At 40.9% G+C, this 25,489-nt stretch overlaps 1 protein-coding gene across 5 annotated transcripts in view; it reads left to right on the top strand.

The window, feature by feature from the left end:
- The window catches only part of NELL1 (neural EGFL like 1), a 630,714-nt gene that overhangs the window by 74,171 nt on the left and 531,054 nt on the right, over positions 1–25,489 (top strand). For all 5 annotated transcript variants that reach the window (XM_089521361.1, XM_089521359.1, XM_089521360.1 and 2 more), the window contains exon 3: positions 5,020–5,170. In XM_089521361.1, the coding sequence (XP_089377487.1) occupies positions 5,020–5,170 (151 nt within the window). The remainder of the gene's footprint in view (positions 1–5,019; positions 5,171–25,489) is intronic.

The raw sequence follows: 25,489 nt of genomic DNA, 5'->3' as shown, positions 1-25,489 counted from the left end.
AAAAATAATATTTAATTGTGTTTTAACTTGTGTACTATGAGGTTTCTTTTTTATTGTATTGTGCTTTAAAATGTTGTATGCTACCTTGGATGCCACAGAGGGAGAAAGGTGGGGTATAAATTAAGTAAATAAAATAATAAATAGATTTCTAAAATGTCTGGTAGTGGGGAGAAAATTGATTAAGTTTTTCAATCTTCTTTATGAAAATGAATAATTTAACATAGCACATATCTACTTTTTCAGCATACAGTTGTTTTTGTTTTGTAAAAAAAGAAAGAAGAAAATCCTTTAAAATAATTTATATAATTATGAACCACTAGGTCCTGAGGAGTTTCCAAAGACAACCCACACATGAAGGCCATTTCTGTCAACCTCTCAAGTTCATCCTTTCCTCTGTCTCTGCAGCTATGGGGCCAACATGACACTTTCATACAAAAATACTCATAATGTAATGTATTTTGTTTACCTGAAAATAGTACTATTTAAATGTTTTATCCCCCACTTGATGGAGTATGTGAATAAATTTTTTATGCAGTGTGCATATTTTCATTCACACCTTCATGTATATTTATATTTTAATATTTTACTTATTTGAGTGTTGGACTAAAACTCTGGAGACCAGGGTTCGATTCCCAGCTTGGTCATGAAACCCACTGGGTGACTTTGGGTAAGTCATATGCTCTCAGCCTTAGAGAAAGGCTATGGAAAACCTCCTCTAAAGAAATCTTGCCAATAAAACCCCATGATAAGTTTGGCTTAGCGTTGCCATAAGTTGGAAATGACTTGAAGGCACCCAACAACCACTCTTGATCAACTCTCACATCCCCCTGGGCATCATGCCCCACCATTTGAGAATCATTGTCTTAAAAGATCAACCCTTTCCCTTTAGTATGAAAAAAGCAACTTGAAAAACACACAACAGCCATTTTAAAAAGTATCATTTGAAATAAAAAGCATATTTTAGAAAACATAAATTAAATAATTTTATTTATTTATTTATTTATATTTTTTATGATTTATTTTTTATAGAAACTTCAAGAATAGTACAATGTTATAATACAAAAGTCTTATTACCCACATTTGCTACAGAAGAAAAAAATTGATATCTCTTGAAGTTAACTTATTATAATCTTTAGTTATGCACACAAACAGATCTCTTCAGTCTTGTTTCATTTTCACTTTATATGAGTATTCTGAATTACATGTCTTATAACTTACAATCATGACCTTCTAGAACTTGTCAGCTTTTTTTTCCCTGGATCTAGTGTTTATTCACACATTATATTCTTTCAGAGATGTCAAACCTAAGTTTACTTCTCGGTCTTGATCTTTTGGGCTGTAACGGTCCATTTATTTTTACAATAAGCTAGCAGACAGTCCCAGTCCTCTTCTATATTCTCCAAGGATTTCCCATTGGTTGCTTGTGTTAATTTATGCATGTCAATGACTTCTAAAATTTTTTAGAAGCCATGTATGTACATCTGGAATTACCTTTTCTTTCCATTTCTGCGCAAGAACTATTCTTGCCATGGACATCATATATAGTAACTGTCTCTATTTCTTACCTATATTTACATTAGCAGCTTTGTTCACCATGTTTAATAAATATATTTTTGGAAGCATTTGAAATTTAGTTCCCAGGGTTGTACTTGTTGCTTTGTGTATGCCTTTCCAGTAATTTCTTACATGGAGTCATTCCCACCATCAATGAAACCATGATCCTGTAGCTTTTCCGCACTTCCAAAAATTTTTTTTGTCCAGTTTGTATATTGTGTTTATTTTTACAGGAGTTAAGTACCAGCGTGTTTCCATCTTAATGAAATTTTCTTTTATATTTATATTTTTATTTATTTATTTTTGAAAAAGTAATGAAATTATCACAGATGAATGTGGAAATAGGTCAGAAGCCATTTTCAAAATGGCAGAAAACATTTCCTCCAATTTTTTAAAAAAACTTCTAATGCAAACAAATGAGTATGAAGCCAGGGTGTGGTTTAGGGAAAGCATACAATTGCAACACCTTTCTTTTTTGTTCTTGTTTTTTCTGCAATAGTTACCACCTCCACCACACCATAGCTGTAACAATACTATCTGTGGTATAATATGGATTAACTTTCACTGTTGTGAATTTCAGTATACCAATCTCTGTGCCTTACAAAGAAGTGGCATCCTGCCTATCAAGTTCTATGATTCCCTTCTCCTTGCTCCCATTCTCATGGCTTTGGCAAAATGTTTAAAAAAATCAACATCCTGTACTACTGATTTTTGGCTCTTAGTAGTACGATTAGTTTAATCTTTCTCTGAGATATAAGACTTTTCAGAAGCCTAGCTAAATTAAAGGTAGGTGGCACCTAACAAGAATCAAATGCCAGCCCCACCTGAGCTCCTTGAGGCAATTATAAAACCTGGCATTACACTTGATAGATCCTGGACTGCTCCAGGACTTGCAAGTACAGTTTCCAGTGTAGAATTTGTACTTCTTGGCTAGTGTAAACCATTTTAAGCAGAAGGAGGTGTAAAATTAGATTAGGTCTTGTTTCATAGTGCTTTTACTTATGACCAAAAAATATGTGAAGTTAAATGTGTCCTTGAACATAGTGTACATTTTATAAAAATCAAAGAATAGCTAGCAGTAATAATTATGAGGATTAAACCAAGTGGTTAGGGGAATTAACTCCTTCTTTTGCTGTGATCCTGATAAAAATAATTCCTTTGAAGAGTTGCCTTGAGAGGAATATTGCCAAATCTCCCATTTAATATCAGTCTAATTAGGCCAGGGATGACAATTATGTGGCCCTCTAGATGTTGCTGAACCATAATCCCCAATATTTATTACTATTGGATTTTAGACTCCTGGAAGATGCAGTTAAGCAGCATTTGGAAGGCTATACAACTCCTACCCTCATCTGGCCCTTACTCTACCTTTTAAACCATACTGTCTTACAACATTTGTATTAAACTTAGAGGCATGTCATATATCTAAGTAAAGTCTAGGGTATCTAAGATAAAATCTCTCATTATATGCTGCACATTCAATTATAGATCTAAGCTGAAAATGGAGCACTGTTATAAAAGCAAGTTCTTCCATTTACAAGCTAAAAAAAGATTGAAGCTATTGCTGCAAAGATGTGGTGGTGGGGATGTCACTTGGAATCTCTGGATCATGCTTGGAGATATGAGGGTCTTAGCCTAATTGTTTTGTCTTCTGCAAAATGGGTCTTGTAGCAGCAAATGTGTGGTCCAGCACTCTGTTTGAAACAGTGGACATCCAAATGTTTCTAGAAGCTTATAAGCAAAGAATAAAAGCAATAGGATTCTGCTTGCCCACAGTGAATAATATTAGTTTGCTTGCATTGCCTTCTGTCAATGTTTGATATCACCTTCATCATATAGAAAGAACATTTAAATTACTATTCTAGACTCTCATTTACAAATCAATAAGTGTTCTCCTGAAAAGTATTCCCCCTGTTTAATTCCTTGATAATATAATGCACGTGGATGTGCAGACTGATTGCAACATGTGACTCTGCTACTCATGGTTACCTGCTATGTGTGCAAATTATTGCCAGCTTTTGATTGCACACATTGTGTAATCTCTGGGTGGTTTACAAAGGAATTACTGATATGTATGGTAGGTCTTTCTTTGAAGAACTGAGGTTCGTGCAGTAAGTATAGAGAACAAAGCACTTGCTCTATTCTTTTGTTTTCTGATCCACAGGTCTGGGGAGAGAGAGAGAGAGACCTGTGAAACTGTAGCACATTCACTTTTTCGTACATCAGTGATTGTGGACCATGCTAAGGAAAGGGCTGTGCTCAGCTTGGAATCTAGTCTTGGCTGAAATATAAATATTTATATGATGGGATTTCCCTACCTTAACTCCAGCCTCCAGCCTCTGATTCTACTGTCATTCTTCAATTTATTCCTGAGCTCCCGAATAATCTGTGCAGCTTTTAAGGATACATAGGGCAGAATGGAAATAAAGGGATTGCACACAGAAGGAAAGGAATCCGATCTTGATTCTATTTACCAAATCTGTTCCATCACAGAAGGAATTAATTAGATGCTAGCCTTGAAATTCTGTTCTTAAAAACCTTCACAAAAAGAGAATGCACAGTAGTTGTTTTTTTTAAACTAGTAATGGAATACAGGGAGAGAACCTGACACAAATCCCCAAACTATGTGACAGACCTGGTGTTTTGAAAAGTAGCAGAACAGAAATGTAGGTTGAAAGGTGGGTGATTCATTCTCTTTAATGTAGTTGTCATCTGTTGATTTCATTTTTTTTTTCTTATCCTCCGTGGCAACGGCAGTCTAAGCTAACAAGACCTACAGGAAACATGACTTGGTGGAGATGGTGCCTCTTCCTTCTTCACCAGGGAGTGGTATGCATCTCTAAACAACAGGTTGTGATCTAATAAATATTTCATGGAAGCCGTGAGTTGTTTGTTGAACCGAGACGTCCCAGAAATGATGCTTGTTCCCATCACACACTGTGTGGCAGTATATTAAAATAAATAGATCTGAGAGGCAAAGGTATATAGAAAGAGGATGTGGCAATAATGTATCTCTGCCTGCACATAAAATAAAGGCTAAGGACATATTCTCCAGGCATATTAAGGAAGAATAATAATGGAGACAGTGGTAAAACTGAAATGTGAGTTTACCAAGTGATTCAGGAGCAGTCAGACCTTCTGAATTTGGGAGCCTATTATCTTCTTTCAGCTCATCTCATGAATCAGCAATGTAATCTGCTCACAGCTTGAATGCCTCAGCATCCCCTGTCAGAAATGCTGTCAGAAAATCAGTGAATGCCTGATTGTGAACTTGTCAATGTGACAGATAGGGCACACAGATAAAACTGATGTTTTTTGTGTTCACGTTGCATGAGAGAAGCAGTAGCACGTGGTGGGCAGTGAATAAAATATTTGCAAAAGACAAAAGTGAGAAATATTTTCTTAAAACGTTTTTACAGTGTGCTTCTTCCCCTCTTCTTCTTCCTCCCTATTACTTTTTTTTAGCTGTAGACAGAGAAATCCATGCTGCGCCCCACACAAGTGAGAAGCTAATCCAGCTATTTAGGAATAAAAGTGAGTTTACATTTCTGGCCACACTACAGCAGCGGGCATCAACTTCTGGTGTCATTCTCTCAATCCGAGAGTTGGAGCACAGGTAAGAGAAAACTGGTTCCTTGTGTAAATCATTACTGGTGCAAATTACATAATCATACACTGCATGCATAATGCTTTGTATCATAGGATTGAATTAAAGTTGTGCACTTAGGCTCTGAAGAAACAGATGCCTGAATACCATTGGTTAGTCCAATCTTGAATAGACCTATCAAATGAATTGCTGCATAGTGAGTCAACACATAGGTTATTCCCATTGGTTCAGTGAGTCTGTGCTAGCTGAAAACAGGATTCTGTCTCTGTTTCAATAGATTTTAGGGTTTTTGTTTTGTTTTTCTTTTATGTTGAGCAAAGAGGCAGGGATGCTATGCTTCAGAACTGACTCCACATAACCTGTGGTGCAACTCAGAAAAGACAGTGGCTGAACACATTTTTAAAACAGGTAGCATATATGACAGGAATAGTCTAGGGGAGTGTAGAAGTTCTTATCAGCAAAGATGGTACAATGGTACAAATTGGTTATGCTAACATTAAAAATCATCATGACAACTGTGTTAATAGCCATTTTTCTTTCAGATATATGGGGAAAATCCATCCGTAGTAAGTGTAGAGATGAACTGTGTAGAGAAGTGTAGAGAAGAAGTGTAGAGAAGAAGGAGCTATAGAGATTAGAAGACGAGTAGGAATTGGATCAAGAGAACAAGTTGTAGATTTGCAAGAGTTCAGAAGTGTAGAGATGAACTCTTTACTTGTTTTTCTTATCCTCCGTGGCAACGGCAGTCTAAGCTAACAAGACCTACAGGAAACATGAATTGGTGGAGATGGTGCCTCTTCATACAGAGACAGCCCTCACCAAGATCTCATACGATCTTTTACTGGCCAAGGCAAATGGCCTTTACTCTGTTGTCATCCTTCTTGATCTGTCTGCAGCCTTTGACACTATTGATCACTCTCTTCTAGTTAATATACTTTCTGACCTTGGGTTCTCAGACTCTGTTCTCGACTGGTTTCGATCTTATTTGTCTGGCAGATCTTTTGCAGTGGTCACAGGTGGTCAGACTTCTTCTCCTGTTCCCTTATCTGTTGGAGTTCCCCAAGGCTCTGTTCTGAGTCCCCTTCTGTTTTCTCTCTACACACAGTCCTTAGGTAAACTCATTAGCTCTTTTGGTTTTTCCTACCATCTGTATGCCGATGACACCCAGTTGTATCTTTCCACCCCTGACCTTTCTCCAAGGCTTGAACAGCAAGTTTCATCATGTCTCACAGCTGTCTCGCAGTGGATGCGCCATCGGCGTTTGAAGCTCAACATGTCCAAGATGGAGCTTCTTGTCTTTCCTCCTAAGCCCACCCTTCAACGCTCCTTTTCTGTCTCTGTGGACAACATTTCTATTCAACCAGTCCAGCAAGCCCGCAGTCTTTGTTGTATCTTTGACTCTTCTCTGTCGTGTATCCCTCAGATCCAGACCACAGCCAAGGCTTGTTGATTCTTTTTGTACAATATTGCTAAAATCCGACCATATCTCTCTGCCTCTACTGCCAAGATCCTGGTCCATGCCCTAGTGGTCTCATGACTTGATTACTGTAACGTCCTCCTGGCTGGGCTTCCTCTTTCTCACCTCCGTCCTTTAATCTCTGTCCAGCATTCAGCTGCACGCATTATCACCTCCACCCACCGCTCTGACCACATCTCTCCTGTGTTGGCATCCCTTCACTGGCTCCCCCTCCCTTTCCGTATTCTGTACAAGCTCCTGCTGTCGACGTTTAAAGCCCTCCATGGACTGGCCCCTCCTTACTTATCAGACCTTCTTTTTCCTCACCTTCCCACCAGGGCCCTCCGTTCTGGTAGTCAAGGTCTGCTGTCCCAGCCCAGGATTTCCTCTGCCCCATCTCGGATTCACCCCTTTTCACTTGCTGCCCCTCACTCCTGGAACCTTCTTCCCCCGCGAGCAAGGGCCATCACTTCTTTAACCAGCTTCAAAACAGAGTTGAAGACCATCCTGTTCAGAGAAGCGTTCCCAGGCATTGCATAATTGTCGCTTGCTATTTGATGTTCTTTTGATGCCTGTTTTATCGAACCATTTCCTGTATTGCTATGTACTTTATATGTATTAGCCTACTAGCCCCACCACCTTTCCCTTCTCCTTTTATGTCATGTCTTTTTAGATTGTAAGCCTGAGGGCAGGGAACCGTCTAATTAAAAAGATTGTATGTACAGCGCTGTGTAAATTTACAGCGCTTTATAAATAAAGGTTAATAATAATAATAATAATAATAATAATAATAATAATAAAGACTTTGATTAGTTTTGATTATCTTAGACAGGAGTCACATTTCTTGTGCATGACTACCATTATCATCATGATGCATTTGTGCCTTGTGGCTTAATTTACAAGCGTGGAAGTGTCCTCTACTTCCTGCTTTAAACTCATTTCAGAATAGAATAATAGAATCATAGAGTTAAAAGAGCCCACAAGGGCCATTCAATCCAACCCACTGCCATGCAGGAAACCCACTGATATGGAGGAATAGATTTCCATCCCATAGTGGCTTTGCTCTACTGGAACTGGCAGTCAACAAGTTTTCATGGAACACCTTCCCTATATTCCAGAAATTGTGCCATAGCCATATTGGCCCAAGAATCACTTTAGCTGAATTCGTGCAAAATGCTTGTGGAAATTTACATGAAAGGGGTTTAGTGAATGGAGATCTGTCCTTGTGATGACTGTGCACCTTTGCAAGTGTGAAATCAATTTGTGGTGTCAACAGTACAGATGTTTATGAACAGTAAAGCATTTGAAATGGATTTTTATGTATACAGTTCAAGGTGAAAGGGGAAAAAAGTGAACCACAATTTCCATAGGGCATAGTTTATGAAGAAGATAAGTCACATGCGATAGATTGCACTTGTGGTGGTTTCTTCATCACACATGCCTCTGTAAATTGTTTCTGTATCTGATCTTTGAAAGTGATACCAACTGATTTTTGGCAAGTAGTGACCTACCAGCGCAATCTGAGGACAAACCAACTCAGACGTTGCCAAATAATTCTCTAGCAGAGTAGAAGAGTTGTAAAAAACAAAAAATACCCAGCTATCAGTATTGGCAGTGCTCTGATCTCCTTTTCACAAACAGAATAAGACTCACAGATGTGGTGCTTCTTCCAAGAGACCTGGAAGCTTTATCTTTAGTTATCTTGTATACATAAAGCAAGTATATACACATAACACACTCCAGCTTTTCTCTCCATACCATCAGCTATGCCACACCTACGCCACAACATTACTCCACAACTAACCCACAGTTCACCTTTATAGATAGTTGGCTCATAATCATCAGCCAAATCACACAGCACGATGCAAACACACTACACCTTTGCCTCATGCCATATGCTCATGACTCAGCTATTCTGTGGATATCCCACAAAATGCCGGTGATCACATGTTGCCTGTCAATCAATTTTTTTTTTTATTTGCTAGGTTTACAGCAAACTTGTTAAACTCGATTTCTAATTTGTATTGAAAATGTTCAGATGTGTCAATGGTTAACTAAGGTTTAAAATGGTTCCTGTTGCAGGCTAGAAAGCCTAGGCCTGGAAGAACAAGTCTTCAAGGACATTTGCTGAGACATAATATAAACAAATGTATTATTGTTATGGTCTTGTGTAGTATGGTGACTTCATGAGAAAGAGGTGTGTCCACTTGGTGGGAAAGTTGATCTTGTGTGAGAACAAAGACTGATGTCACATTCGAGCTTCCAGCATGGACTCTGAAAGAGTATAGATGTACAGTAGCCTGCTGTGAAAGTGTAAATAGCAACAAAGTCAATAAACCCTCATTTGAGTGAAAATCTGTGTTGAAGTTACTTTGTTCCTGAGTAGCAGAGAAGACTGCATCTGTTCCAGTTGGTACCAGTTCAAACCACCGGCAGCACGAGACATCACCCATAACAAAGAGTTTTTTCTAACAAAACTCACTCTAGCACTGATGGCTACGCTCTTGAACTCCTGCTCCCAATTACATAATGCATCCTTTTCTGTTTCTTCTCAGCTGCCTCAAAATCCTGAAGCCCAGTATTTGATTAGCATGTGGCTGCTCTTCCATTTGGAAGAGGTTATTTTAATAATTTGAATACCATGAACCACTGTAGAGAGATCTATTGGATTTATGACAAGATGATATAATAAGGGTCTGGTTCTCTTTTGTTTATGCCTCCTCCCCCCCCCCCCAGCTCTGCTGTTCCTCTCTTTTCTGATATTGCTTTGTGTGCCATCTTTCATGCATTTGCATTGATTGCCTAGTACAAAACGCCAAATTACTTGTTGAGGGTCACTTGGTTGCTTGTTTTTGGTGGATTAGGATTTTAGTTTCTAAAAATTAATGATGATAATATCTTTAGGCTATTTTATTAAACTACAGAGGCTGAAAGTTACAACTGAAATGCAGTAAATTCAGTAACTGTGGTTTTAATAAATACACAGATCCCCTGAGAACAGGCAAATCTAATTTTTGCCTTTCTTGAGCAACCATGTGTGCCCTATTTAGTAGTGAGTGCAGCAATTTAGGTAAATGTACATTTCGAATTTTGACTTCAGTGGGATTTACCTTCCTAGTAAGTGTCATTATGAATACAGACGTAATAAGCACTTACTCCAGAGCCAAGTAATTGTGCAATGACATAATAATTTTTCTTGAACAAAAACAACAACAACAACCTGTTTAAAATGGTGAAAGTTGCATGCTTGGTTGTACAATCTTTGTAACTTGCATGTACAGAAATAAAGAACCAGAAACAAATGTCTGAGATAATAAGGAGGAAACTAGAATTTTTCAGAAAACAAATAGCATTGGGAAAAGGACCAAAGAAAAAGATAGTCAATTACCGACCCCCCCCCCCCCCCAAACACACACACTGGAGATTATCGCACTGGGTTCTGAGAACGTTCTCATCACGTGATGAGAACAGAACGCATTTGAGTATACCGCATGTATGTGTTCCAATCGGGTTCTCAGAACGTTTAAATGTGTTCCAGGAGGGTACAGATTGAATGTGTTCCCAGAGAGCTGAAACGTGATGAGAACGTTCCAACAGAAGTGTGTGCGGTATTCATATCCGTTCTCAAATCCGTTCTCTCATTCCCCCGTCTCCTGATTGGCTGAAAGAATGACAGGCAGGGAGGCAGGGAGACATGGAGGCAGGCAGGCGAGCGTCTGCAGTGAGGGAAGGTGTGTGTGTGTGTGTGAGAGAGAGAGAGAGAGAGGGAGAGGGGGGGGGAAGAAGGAGGGAGGGAAGGAAGGAAAAAGGGAGGAAAGGTGGGACAAGGAAGAGAAGAGGAAAGCAGGGAAAGAGAGAGAAAGAGAGAGAAAGAGAGAGGGGAAGAAGAGACCAGAGCAGAGAGCAAGAGGGAGAGGGTCTGGCTGCTTCTGCGGGGGCCTCTAGTGTCATGTCCAGTGGGGCTCCTGTGCTGTCACAATGCAGGAGGCAGGGATGCCCAGGACCTTCTCCTCCTTCCCTCCAGGAGGGAACTCACAAAAGCTCCTCTGTTTGGAGCACCACAGAAAAGCAAGCCAACAACTCCCAGAATTCCATAGCAAAGAGCCAGACAAGAGTTAAAGCGGGGAGGGAAGCTCACAACCTGAAGGCACACATTACATGCACACACACAGGAGGAAATGGGATGACAGCAGAGGACTCTTCTTTTCTAACCGGTTTAAAGAGCTGCAATGGCTGCAGGGGCTCTCCCCTTGGTCCAGTCCCCTCCGCTTGAAGGGACCTCCGTGGAGCTCCCTTAAAGCCCAGGCTGCCAAGGAGGGGACTCTGCCCTTGGCCCATCAAGTTACATAAGTTTTATCCTATTTTCTTCAAACATATGCCAGCATATGAAGCCCCAGCGTTTTATAGGGGCTTGCCTTCCTTCCCTCCCAAGAGAATCCTCGGACTCCCTTCGGAGGGAAGACAAGCTGGGGAGGGGGGCTGGCCTTCCTTCCCTCCCAAGGGAATCTTCGGAGGGAAGACTTCTCAGTGAGGCTGAGAAGCACTCTCCCGGCCAGAGTCCCTAGGCTTACTGAAATCCCCCACCTCCCTTCCCCATAGAAATCAATCCAAAAACTGAGTTTAAAAGGAGCAGAGGCAAGCCCTTTGGGTCTGCATCTGGGAGAGATTTTAAACTCCGTTTTTGGATTGATTTCTATGGGGAAAGAGGGCAGAGAGAGAGATGGCAGGACATCCCCATAGCCAAGCAAGCTCTGCCTCCCCAGATGAAGACCCATAGGGCTCACTGCTCTTTAAGCTCCGTTTTTGGATTGATTTCTATGGGGAAAGAGGGGAGAGGGAGAGATGGCAGGACATCCCCATAGCCAAGCAAGCTCTGCCTCCCCAGATGAAGACCCATAGGGCTCACTGCTCTTTAAGCTCCGTTTTTGGATTGATTTCTATGGGGAAAGAGGGGAGAGGGAAAGATGGCAGGACATCCCCATAGCCAAGCAAGCTCTGCCTCCTCAGATGAAGACCCATAGGGCTCTCTGCTCTTTAAGCTCCGTTTTTGGATTGATTTCTATGGGGAAAGAGGGGAGAGGGAGAGATGGCAGGACATCCCCATAGCCAAGCAACCTCTGCCTCCTCAGATGAAGACCCATAAGGGCTCTCTGCTCTTTATGCTCCGTTTTTGGATTGATTTCTATGGGGAAAGAGGGGAGAGGGAGAGACGGCAGGACATCCCCATAGCCAAGCAAGCTCTGCCTCCCCAGATGAAGACCCATAGGGCTCACTGCTCTTTAAGCTCCGTTTTTGGATTGATTTCTATGGGGAAAGAGGGCAGAGAGAGAGATGGCAGGACATCCCCATAGCCAAGTAACCTCTGCCTCCCCAGATGAAGACCCATAGGGCTCACTGCTCTTTAAGCTCCGTTTTTGGATTGATTTCTATGGGGAAAGAGGGGAGAGGGAGAGATGGCAGGACATCCCCATAGCCAAGCAACCTCTGCCTCCCCAGATGAAGACCCATAGGGCTCACTGCTCTTTAAGCTCCGTTTTTGGATTGATTTCTATGGGGAAAGAGGGGAGAGGGAGAGATGGCAGGACATCCCCATAGCCAAGCAACCTCTGCCTCCTCAGATGAAGACCCATAAGGGCTCTCTGCTCTTTAAGCTCCGTTTTTGGATTGATTTCTATGGGGAAAGAGGGGAGAGGGAGAGATGGCAGGACATCCCCATAGCCAAGCAACCTCTGCCTCCTCAGATGAAGACCCATAAGGGCTCTCTGCTCTTTTTTAACCTCCGTTTTTGGATTGAATCCTATGGGGAAGGGAGGTGAGGGATTTCAGTAAGCCAAGCCTCCCTTTTTCCTCTTTCCTGGGAGCAGCGCCTCTCCCAAGCCGTCCAACCTCTGAGTGGCGACGTCATCAGAACACAGCCCACAAAACGTAATACAGCAAACCGTTCTGAGAACGGTTTCAAGAAAAAGGAATCGCTGTGCGGTAAAATGCAGTTCTGATCACGTTCTGATCACGTTCTAGTTTACTAATGCAGTAATATCTGTTCCAGGAACGTTCTCATCACGTGATGATACGGAACGTTCTCAGAACGCAGTGCGATAATCTTCACTGTTGAAATTTTGCAAAAGAAGGAAAAACGTATATACAGATGGCTCTTCTTATACACGGATTTTTTTATACATGGATTCAAGGATCCCGGTTTGAAAATGTTCAAAGAAAGTATACATTTCAAATATCAAACCTTGATTTTCCATGTTTCATAAGGGACACCATTTTGCTATGTCATTATATTTAATGGGACTTGAGCATCCACAAATTTTGTTATCACGAGGGTTCTTGGAACCAAACCCCAGCAGATACCAAGGGTCCACTGTACATTAGATGATTTAGTCAGATATGTTGGACATATAATTGATCAGAATTTAGTGTTGGAGATCATTAACTCTTCCTTCACTGAGCTAGAGTTCCCTGGGCTCATGGAACAAGTGTTAAGGCAGTTTAAGCCATAGTATTGTACAATTGTCCATAGTGTTGTACAATTTGTTAGTGGTTTTTGATATATTTTTGCAGAGCTGCTTATGACATCAACAAGGATGGAAGAATTTTACTTTTCTTGTTGTTCTTTGGACAAAAGTAATGTTTACAGCTACATAAAACAAAGTTATCTTATTTTTATGGGTTAAACTTCAGATAATAGAAACCACTGTTTCCTGAGCATAGCATTTTTTTTTCCATGGGGCAGTGGGAGAATAGATTCTCATAATACTTGATTCTCTTAACAAGATGGAACTTGATTCACTTATCAAAAATAGGTTACCAATATCAAAAGTATACAAATAACTGATTGTATAAGATGCTGTAGAGGAAATATGTTATGGGGGGGGGGGGGGGGACTAAAAGATACAAAAATGTTCCATTAATTATAAGATTAAGGATGTTGTGAAGTTGAAGACTTTCACAGCTGGCATCCATAGTCTTTTGTGGGTTTTTTGGACTCTGAACTCATGTTCTAGAAGATTTTATTCCTGATGTTTCACCAGCAGCTGTGGCTGGCATCTGGAGGTTGCTTTTCCTCACCAGTTATCCTATTCTGTCTGCGACTCCTTTGGGTGGTTGTTTGTCTTCACAGACAGAATAGGGAAATTGGTGAGGAAACACAACCTCCAGACAATCTACAAACACACCAAGAAAATCCAGCAAATGCTGTGCTCAACGAAAGACAGGCAAGACCCTCTCACGGCTGCAGGAATTTACTGCATACCGTACAGCTGAAGACAAGTCTGCATAGGGACCACCAAACACAGTGTTCAAACACGAATCAAGAAACACAAGAGACCCTGCAGACTAGGTCAGCTAGAAAAACCAGTGGTAGCAGAACACATTGTAAACCATCCTGCACATAAAATGTTGTTTGAAGACACTGAAATTCTGCACCATGTCAACAACTATCAGGTCAGAATGCACAGGGAAGCCATCGAAACACCTGGACAATCTCAACATGAAAGAAGAAACTCTGAAAGTAAACAGAGTTTGGCTACCAGTCCTAAAAAACAACAAAATCAAGACCCAGCAAAATTAAAACCACCCAGGGTGAAGGGGATTTCCCAGAAGACAATGGATCATTAAGTAAATGGACACCCTCTGGGCTTTGCCATTCAACAACAGAACAATACACAGATTAACATGCAAATCACCTCCTCTCAACCAACAGTATATATATCCCACTCTCTTCCATGCTAGCATTCTCTGAAGATGCTAGCCACGGCTTCATAACCCACAAAAACAATAAGAATGTTATTATTTCATTATTATTATTATTATTATTAACCTTTATTTATAAAGCGCTGTAAATTTACACAGCGCTGTACATTTCATTTGTGAATTCTTAATGGAATGATGTTAAAAATTGACAGTCTGCATTCCACTGAGGTTTAAGAGATGCATTGTAGAGGTAGCTTACTGTCATTACCTATTAACCAACATATAAGCCAATGCTGCGATATTGTAAGGTGATTATGTGCTATATGAAGTTTGTATTATGTCAGTTCACATTACCAGAGGAAGGAATCCCAGAAGAGTTCAAAAATCAACTTCTGAGGTACTTTATTGCATATTTCTTTTGAATCCATTGGTTCTGTTTACAAACCAATCAGAAGTCAAGGTTTCAAAATATAACTTTTGATTGGTTAGAAGATTCTGGCAAAAGGGTATTAAAAGACAATCACAGAACAATAAGTTGGTTATTTGGTGTCAATAGGTCCAAAATCAATAGCTCAAGCCAGAATTAAAATGTGAAGCTGGAGTAGGGCCAATATCTTAATGGCAGAAAGTACAAGAAAGAAGAAAAGCAGAGCCAGGGTTTACTGGAATCACAGTTGTGAAATGAAATCACAAGTCAAAAAGACTCAAGTAACAGTACTACAGAAGAGCTGAAACCAGGTTGTCATCTGTTGGCATTTCTCAAGAAGCTCAGGGAATAGCAAACACAAGACTTTGGTGTTGTATCCTTACTAGTGCACCATCTTTAAAAACTTTATTGTGACAACTTAAGAGAAAATAAATCCAATTGTCTACTGACTTGGAAGAATGAAAAGAACTAATGCAAGGGAATAGATTTCTTTAATGTAGATACAATATTTTAAAGCAAATATAAAGCAAAATTTGGCTCAACATAATTTGTAAGCCACCTTGAATCCCAATCTTAGGAAAATGGTGAAGTATAAATAAAGTTTAATCTTCCCCATTCTCCCTCTGTGGATACAGAGAGCTGACTGTATATGAATTTTAGGTGTAAAAACCCATCTTTATATTAATTCAGACATGTTCCCACTGATTCTGTGATTTTATGATTTTCAAAAAGTGTAGGGAGATTATCACATGGAGGCTTACCATCACTAAAACGTGGCTAAATCATCCTTAAAGCACAAAAGTGTGATCGCCAGTGGCACTTGTTCCCCATCATTAAATGTTCAGGGAGGCATCCCTCTCCTCTGCTGTCACCAAAGCGGTCATGCAGCAGCCATTTCTCCAATAACAGGAACTTCCGTTATTGGAGAAATGGCTGCTGCATGAACATTTTGATAACAAGAGAGGAGCGGGACACCTCCCTGACCATTTAATCACGGGGGACAAGCACAACTGGCAATCACATCAACAGGCTTTAGGGACGATTTAGCCATGTTTGAGCGATGGTAAGCCTCCATGTGATAATCCTCTAGGTGTCAGCAGGGTCAGTCTAGTTAACTCCTAGCATAAACCAGTCTGACTTCAGTGTGGCTGCCAACTCCTTTAAGCTTTACGATAAACACATACGCAACTGAATATACCCCATTTGAGCATTGTTATCTTCAGTTCATGTAGTCAGCACCTCCATATCCAGGTTAAGACCCACACCACGACCAACACTGCCAACTGGATTGCTGATGGAGTTAAGGGTTATGACAGAGGTACAGGGAAGGGAAGGTTTTTCAGGACTTGGCAGCAGGAAGCAGGGAGGTGACTTTGGAACCCACGATTTTTGCAAGTGTGTAATTTCCAAGTACGGGTCCCAAATGTGGCAAGTTGTTTCAGGAGCATATACCTGCTGCTGGTGCAGGCTCAATGAGTTCAGCCTCTAATCTCAATAACTTCTCCCTGGACTAGGCCCCTCTCACAGGTCAATCTGGCTGTAGGACCCAAGGCCCACAGGTTCAGTGAGGCAGAATTGGCTTCTTCTGTAGGTGAAGGCCCACACTCACCCGCCCAGGCAAGAGAGCCATGTAGGACTGGGGTCTATTCTAGGGCCAAGGCTAGGCATTGGCATAGTACTCAGTTTGAGACACTGTGAGCAGCTGTGATGGTCTCAAGCATTGCTGAGGTGTCACTAGAGTGGTTCAGAGAGTGCAGGCAGCACAAGGTGACAACATTGCTCCCCGAACTTCTGCCCTTTGGTAGAAATGGTCTGTGGCATTTACTTGTGTCCCTTTAAAATGATGACGAGATGGTGTAAGTGGGGTGAGGCACAGGGGTTATCAACATGAGCCAAAGGCCTGTATTCCCCCCTAGATATGTGTTATTTTGTTTGGACAATGCAGGGTAAAACCCTGGGGACAGGATTGGGCTGGATCCTAGCAGACCAGACATGGGTCTGGTTGTTCAGGCCTGATCCCAAGGTAAAATGGCATTAACGTGGGTCAAATTGATCTCCATTTGCTGCAGAGTTTTGTGGAAACTCCATAGCAAACCCAATTAGATCAGAAGGTCCCATTCGCCATGTACCTCTGTCCGTTGCTACTGCTAATGAGTAGACCACCCCCCCCCCCCATCGCTGTGGCTGACATGAAAACAGAGTGACTTGCCATGTGGTTGGGGCACCATGTTTATGCATCAGATGCGGAGACAGTGGGCTACTCAGTATTGGCATCAATAGATAGAGCTAAGGGGTGCGTGGCCATGCCAAACCTGTGGCACACATATTGGTGGGCATGTAAACATATGCATGTCACTCACACCACTCCAGGGACCAATCTGGGTTAGCACCCAGGTCAGGAAATCATGGGCTGAGCCTGTGCTTTCCTGGCCCACCTGCTCAGCCCCTCAGTGGAGAGAGAAAGGGGGAGATCCCAGCTTTAAAAAAACAACAACCTCTTCCTCTATGTTAGCATGGCCACTGGCATGAGTGTTTTTAATTCCTTTTCTGTGTAATTGTTGGTTTTAGTGGAATGTTTTTATTGTATTTTGATATATGTTGTTAACCGCCCTGATGTATGAAGGGCGGTATATAAATAAACTTTTTATTTATTATTTATTTATAAAATAAATTTATAAATGTATAAATTTATTTTTTTAAAAAAATGATTAATTAAATTAATTTTTTTTACCATTTTCTTTCAAAAATCACATTCACCAAATTTTTACTTTAATGACATGAAACTATGTACACATAAATACATTTAGGCTGTGCATATATTGCCATTTAAAGGTATACAGTGTGCCCGCGTTATAGGCAGGCGGGCTATATGTGGCTTAATGGGCACACGCCTGTGGTGCACGCGTGCCGTCGCACCGCCGCATACACAAGCCCCATTCATTTCAATGGGGCTTGAGCATACGTGCAATTTGGTTTATGCAGGGGGGTCCAGAACAGATCCCCGCGTAAGCCAAGGGTGCACTGTAGTTTCAGTTTTGCTAGGTGTTTATGTCACAATAATTCCCATTCCATTCAGTGATGCACAGGAATTATAATTCATGTGTAACAAAAACATTATATATTACTAAGAATTCTGTATGGTGTGGTACGGGAGGAGGTCAAGGGGGTGGTGGTGACACCATGAGTTCCTGCACTGAGTGACACCAACCCTCATGATGCCACTATGCATTGCCAGCCAATATTCCTTCCTTGGGCTTGTACCTCTTTTTCAGGAGAGAAGGTGTGCAACCTTGTTCATTGCCTCTTTAGCAGCTAGCTCTCCTTGGTTTCACCTTGATTATAGAAAGAAGGGCTAGTGGCTTCTCCTGACTTGGTCCTGGTTACTGGTCCTCTCAGTCTTCTTCCTGGAAAGTTGTCTCAATCCTCTTGGGGAGACTCTTGGGGCTGCAACAGAAGTTTTTTAGTCTAGCGAAGAAACTCTTACAGCTTCCTCTGAGCTTTTATCTTTCCTTGGAATTTATCGCACACATTTTCCACTTGATCCATGGACTGAACGTGATTGGGCTGGAATGGAGAAAACAGGTTTTACTGCACACAAAATTGCTGCTGCCCTGCCATCTGACCACGATCCATCTCCAAGCAGTGCTCTGGCGGCTGATTTTGGTAAGACAGAAAGCTTCCATAGTACCAAAATCAGACACCAGAGCACTGCTTGGGAATGGATCATGGTCAGATGGCAGTGCAGCAGCAGTTTTGTGTACAGTAAAACCCGTTTTCCACTGTTCCAACCCGATCCCATCCAGTGCATGGATAGGCCTGGAAAATGCATGCAGTAAACTCCCATGTTGTCTTTACCTGAGGCCCTGAGGTGTTTCCAGGCAGTCAGCTGCTTGGCATCCCTCCTGTGGATATCTTCCTGTCTGAAGAGGCTGGAGCACCTGTAGTGATCTGTAATACCCTGCTACAGTTGAGTTGTGTTCCCCTCCATTCATGTGTTGGCTATATTTCAATGCATTTTAAATACTTTTACAGCTGTTAAAAGTATGAGAGCCTTTCTCTACTTTTAACTAGTTTTGAGGCAAGTCTACTCTGACCAGAATATTCCAGGCTGCTCCTGGAGTATTCTGGCTCCAGACCTGCCCCAAGTTCCCCCGTTCCCTCTAGAGTCTGGAATGATACCAGACAGCTGTCCACACATGTTTTACTGTGACACCTAGTACCACTATTGGTGTGAGTGGCTCTCTATGAGGTCAAAACAGGAGCTTAGCATTGATCATAAGGCTGGGAATCTCACTGTGATTTCAGAGAGAGTGACTTGCACCATTTGTGGTACTGGGCAGTACAGTGGGTGATATGTGTGAGCAGCTGCCCAGCATCACTCTGGAGTGAGTCAGATTTTCCATGAAAAATCAGAGCAAAGGGTATGTCTTTTTAATCTGGTTTAAGGGAAGAATGATCTGGATTTGATGCAGAACTGTCTTTGCATTGTGAAGACAGTCCACAGTGGAAGGACTATTGCAAGCATTTGGCCCTATAATGAAGCACAGTTGCTTCAAGCACAGTAAGCTCTTCATCATGAAGACAAAGCAGTGTGAGGGTGGGGGACCTCTTTATTTGGTCCATGTAGACATGCCCTTGGGCATCCCTAGCATCACTACTTGCTCATGTATTCATTTTTTATTTAATAGCCCACCTTTTTCTCAGCATGCGACTCAGGATTGCATTGTAAAGACTGCACTTTAAATCCGTACAAGTTTATTCATTATTCATGATCATGATAAATATTCTTCACCATTTCAACTGTTTTCATTGCTGCTGTACAATTATTTCACAAATTCATGACACAGATAACTGTGCTTCTCTTGAAATGTACTGTTTGCAAATAGATACTCTCTTCATGCTCTGAATCTTGAATGGTAGGTGAATTTTATTATTCTTTTTGTAAATTTTGGATGGAGGTACAAGAAATGCTTGCAGTGGAGCATAAATAAGGGCCATTCAGATCATACTGGTAGCCTGTTGCTTTGCAGGCAAACTAATCTGATACATGTTTATTGAGCCAAATATTAGACCCTGATATTCCAAAGGGTTTTTGGCTTAAAGTGCCACTTTTTTCTGAACTCAAATCATTATTATTGTGGTTCTGTTTTGATTGCCTATAGATTTTTGTAGCATATTGGAGTTGCTCCTCTTTCTTTCCTTTCTTCCTGTCTTTCTTCACAAAAAAGTCAAAATGAAAAGTACACTGCTTTAAAGGTGTAAAATGACCTTGTTAATCTTGATTTCTTCAGTAGCTGGATGTCAATTTAGGGAAGGAGAATTTAATTGACTTTCATTCAACCAGACATGTGTCTATTTTTTTTCCCAAACTGAGTGAAAAAGTGCCTTGATATCTGTCACTTCTGGGTTTCCTTTCCTTTTCTTTTTTTAAAAGCATTGGCCAGCACAGCAGAAAGCTAATGGATTTGTTGTATCATGTCAGCTAGATGGCACAGGATGAAATTCGGGACATCTTTGACTAATAGGAATTAACTAGTAGCTGTCTAGTAATCATATTCCCTCTTTTATGCACTTTGTTGCAACATTTATAACACTGTTCTGTATGTTTTTCCACCCCTCTGCAGTGGGCATTGGTGGTACAATGAGGGGTGAGGTGGAATGGTGGTGTTTGTGTGCAGAATTGCTTCTCTCCTGCTTCTGTTCATAGATGATTCTGTCAGTAGAAGAATCTCATTGAACTCATGACTTAGTTGGATATTGTTCATTGCTAGGAAAAAAAAAACTGCCTCCCATATTGAGGTGATTTTTGCATGTAGCTGTGTACTCCTTCCTCTTCACTTTAAACAACAGTTTTCATCCATGCTGAGTTGGGCAATGTCATTCAACATCTTTATTATTCAACATCTTTATCAATGACTTGGATGACAGAATTGGGGGCAATGACACAGCACCAGCAACAGGGAAACAGCAGCTGCTATATCATTATGCTATCTGTAGGCTTATGTGAGAGCCAGTATGATGTAATGGTTTGGGCATTAAACTACCCGTCTGGAGACCAGGGTTTCAAATTCCTACTTGACCATGGAAACCCATTGGGTGACACTCTCTCAGCTTCAGAGAAGGACAAAGGCAACCTCCCTCTTGAACAAATCTAGTCAAGCAATGTCAGGGATGATGGGAGTTGTTGCTCTTCACCTCAGGCTGTAACTCACCACCTTGTTAATGAAGCTGAGCTGACCAGCTTTGGTCAGTGATTATTGCTTTCTCCCAAAGCAGCAGAGTTTTCTGAGAATAGGCTGAAGACCCTGACAATCTTCTCCAAGCCTTCTCACTCTTCTTCTTCAGATGTCTCCAAACACCATCAGGATTCTGCTGGTTCTTGTATCTTCACTCAAGACACCAACACAACTCAGTAGTCTTAGATAAAAGATCTACTTTATTCTACTATATACAGTTACTATCTCTATATGCCCAACAATCCACAATATCTCTACACTCTACCAATACTCCACAGCTACCCACAAGTTACATTAGCAAAACTGGCAATTATTATAGCAAATGTTTGTTACCACCCACTAGACAATTACCACCCAGTGGGTGTGTACATTCACAATGATTGGTTGACTTTTGTTCATCCCATACTCAAGTCCAACCCATGAACATCATCTGATCACCTTGTACATGTAACAAGTCTCAGGTGTTACCAATGTACATTCCTTAATTTTGTCCTTGGCTCCCAAGACTTCTAAATTATATCATCCTTTACACCTGTGTGATTTCTTAATTGTTCATGCTTAGTCATTCTGACTCTCACATACATATTTTATTTCTATAACTGCATGTCCCATGTTGCATTTCCTTGACAAGCAAACCCATGATACATTCTCCTTAGGGTCATCATAAGTTGGAAATGACTCGAACACACACAACAAAAACAACAAAGCTTATGTAGCTGGCTCTTCCCAGCCTGGAAGAGAATGAGTACTTATTTGATCAAAGCTGCTAAAAATAACTTTAATCATTGTTAGATTGAATGTCTCAAGTTCCCTATCACTTTAAAAATATTTGCAGGCACATAGGTCCAATGCTTATTATAAATACATTGCCCAAAAATGCACCTTGTAGTATCATGTGTGACTGAGTGACTGACTAACTGACCATTCTTTTTGTTAGATATATTATCCAAGAATTTAGCGACTTGTAATCTCTCTGATTTTTAAGTGAATTGTTGCTCAGAGCAGTAGATGGCCTGACCACCCAGTAACAGTAGGCTCAAAAGAGACAGAAAGCCCAGTTATACATTATATTAAGTGGTTATTTTGCCACAAGGATTTGTAATTGGTTGACTGACTGAAGCCAAAGGGTGCTCCACAATGGCTCCTTTTCATCCTGGAGAGAAGTGACCAGTGGGGTCCCACAGGGTTCTGTCCTGAGCCCAGTGCTATTCAATATCTTTATCAGTGACTTGGATGACAGAATTGGGGGTATACTTATCAAATTTGCAGATGACACCAAACTAGAAGGAGTAGCTTATACTCCAGAGGAGAGGATCAAAAATCAAAATGACCTTAATAGATTAGAAAGCTGGGCCAAAGCTAACAAAATGAATTTCAACACGGAGAAATGTAAGATACTGCACTTAGGATGGAAAAATGAAATGAACAGATATAGGATGGGTGACACCTGGCAGAACGAGACTACGTGTGAAAGGGATCTGGGAGTCCCAGTAGACCACAACTTGAACATGAGTCAACAGTGCGATGCGGCAGCTAACAAGGCCAATGCAATTTTAAGCTGCATCAATAGAAGTATAGTGTCTAGATCAAGGGAAGTAATAGTGCCACTTTATTCTGCTCTGGTCAGGCCCCACCTGGAATACTGTGTCCAGTTCTGGGCACCACAATTTAAAAAGGATGAAACTGGAATGTGTCCAAAGGAGGGCAACTAAAATAGTGAAGGGTCTGGAAACCATGTCCTATGAGGACGACTTAGGGAGCTGGGGATGTTTAGCCTGGAGAAGAGAAGGTTAAGAGGTGATATGATAGCCCTGTTTAAATATTTGAAGGGATGTCATATTGAGGAGGGAGCAAGCTTGTTTTCTTCTGCTCCAGAGAACAGGACCCAGAGCAATGGATGCAAACTACAGGAAAAGAAATTCCACGTCAACATTAGGAGGAACTTCCTGACAGTAAGGGCTGTTTGATAGTGGAACATACTCCCTCGCAGTGTAGTGGAATCTCCCTCCTTGACGGTCTTCAAGCAGAGGCTGGATGGCCATCTGTCAGGGATGCTTTGATTTGGATTTCCTGCATGGCAGGGGGTTGTACTGGATGGCCCTTGTGGTCTCATCCAACTCTATTATTCTATGATTCTATGATTCTATTCTTTTTAGAAAGTTTAAATAGATGCCAATGGGTGGACTTGAGCAGGATTGCTACTTTAATGGATTTTTTTTTCTTGACAAATATCCATACTGTTTCTGTTTGTATTAGGGCAGGGGTAGGCAACCTGTGGCCTGCAGGCCGGATGCGGCCCAGCGAGGCCTTGGGACCGGCCCCAGCCCGGTCCTGCCGCCGATTGCTGCCGGGGCCTTTGGGGGGCAATTGTCTATAGAAGCCTCAGAAACATGCATTTATATTAACATTTTTTAAAAAATCAGCAATTTTTTTCGCGTGTCCTCCATTTTTTTAAAAAAAGTGTCTTCCATTTGAAAATTTTGTCCTACATTTGTCCTGGTTTATTTATATATTTAATTTTTTTTTTAAAAAAATATTTAATTATTTATTTTTTGGCTTCGCCCCCCCCCAGTTGTCTGAGGGATAGCAACCCGGCCCCCAGCTCAAAAAGATTGCCTACCCCTGTATTAGGGTATGATGGCAATTTCTCTATCAGTGGAAATGATACCTTCGGTGGTGTTTATGGGGAGTTTTACTGGGATGTATAGTTTGTTGTAAAGCAGAGTCACATAGCACCCCCACACAAAGGAGCTGTAAAGGTCCTTCAAGGTTATCTAGTGCTGGCTTATTGAAGAATTGATCTTGTCTAGTTGGGATGCAATAAGATCTAAGCCAGATATTTCTTGTGGGTAAATTCCATCTTAGAAATTATTTTATTGTAAATGTTCATCCAAAATTGGTTTGAATATTGTTTGGAAGTTTATTACACATTTTATTTTTGTCAGGAGTAAGTGGCAGTGGAAATTTTACTACATTATAAATTATATTTTGTTTGCTATTATATTTACATAAATGCTATTTTTTCTAAATCTTTGTGTATATTGTACATTATAAATTTATATAATTGTGCCTTCAGCTGAATTCAGATATATATTACTGAGCAAGAAGTATGTTTTGGCAAATTTGCATGACAGATTGCCCATAGTGTATTTTGTATAATTCCTTTCACACTTTGTGTAAGTGTGCATATGTAATTTTTTTAAAAAATGTGGGAAAGGTCTTCTTGTCCCTAGAGTAATAAGTTCTTCAGTGCTCCACACCTCTGGATATTTGTGATTGAATACTCCATGGTACATCAGTGCATTGGATATCTGTGACATAAGGCTACTGCCACTATCTGAATAGCCTTAAAACATTAATAAACCCAATGAAGTTGACAAAAGGGCATGAGTAGGCTTTCTGTATTTCTCTTCTGCAAGGTGAAGGTAAAGCTAGTCACTATTTGAAACTGCAGTGTCTGATTTTCCACTCCTAGAACCTTCCCTGGGTTGCATAGATCACTGCTTCAATATATATAAAAACCCTCTAAATGACCAAAAATAAAGTGGTCTGCAGAAGGTGAAAAATAAGTAATTTTTTAAAGAAAATGTTTAACAGGAGCAGGCAGGAATTACTGCAACCTATTCAGTAGGCAAATTGATGGTTCTAGGAGATTCTGGGGAAAGTGATGCATCTTGTCCCTTGTTTGGGTAAGACAAAAGGTAATCTATATAGTTGGAGAGGTTGAAAGCATCATGTGGCTCCCAGTTTGCAGTTTGCCAGACCCTGGTTGAAGCAGTTTATTATCTAGAGGCTGAACACTGTGAACATCCTCCAAAAGTGGTTCCATGCAGAGTGTGTTACAATAATCAAAATGGGATATAACCAAGGCATGAGTCACAGGCTGCATCTACACTGCAGAATTAATGCAGTTTGACACTGCTTTTACTGCTGTGGCTCAATGCTAAGGAATTCCAGGATTTGCAGTTTTTAAAGATATTTAGCCTTCTCTCTCAGAGGCCTCTGGTGACATAATAGACTACAAATCCCAGGATTCCATAGGATGGAGCCATGAAGGTTAAAGCAATGTCAAACTACATTAATTCTGCAGTGGTAGTAGCCAGTGTGGTAAGATTAAACATCCCAAGGATTGGATGCAGCTGGCCCACTAGTTTTAACTGTATCCTAGTTTATTGCTGAAACCTGGGTAACCTTTACAATTTGCATCATGGCATACTTATTTTGTTTTCCATCAAAATTGTATGGTCATGCAGATTTTGGCTGCAATTATCACTTCATGTAAAATCTCATCCATGCTACCTTCATGGACTAACATGATGGAGATAGATTACTGTGTTTTTGATCTGTGAGCACTGATTTATTTTCTGCCCTGCATAGCTCCAGTAATGTCTGATAGAAGAAGTATGTGAGATGATGTATATCCAGCATTTCCCACCTTCTACAAGTGGCAGCAAATGAATAGTAGCAACAGTGGATGCAACACTGCATGTAATTACTTTGTATTGGATTTT

Source organism: Sceloporus occidentalis, unplaced genomic scaffold (assembly GCF_023333645.1).
Source record: "Sceloporus occidentalis isolate IW3139 unplaced genomic scaffold, rSceOcc1.0.p SCAF_4, whole genome shotgun sequence".
NCBI lineage: Eukaryota > Metazoa > Chordata > Lepidosauria > Squamata > Phrynosomatidae > Sceloporus > Sceloporus occidentalis.
This window is presented reverse-complemented; position numbering and strand designations above follow the sequence as displayed.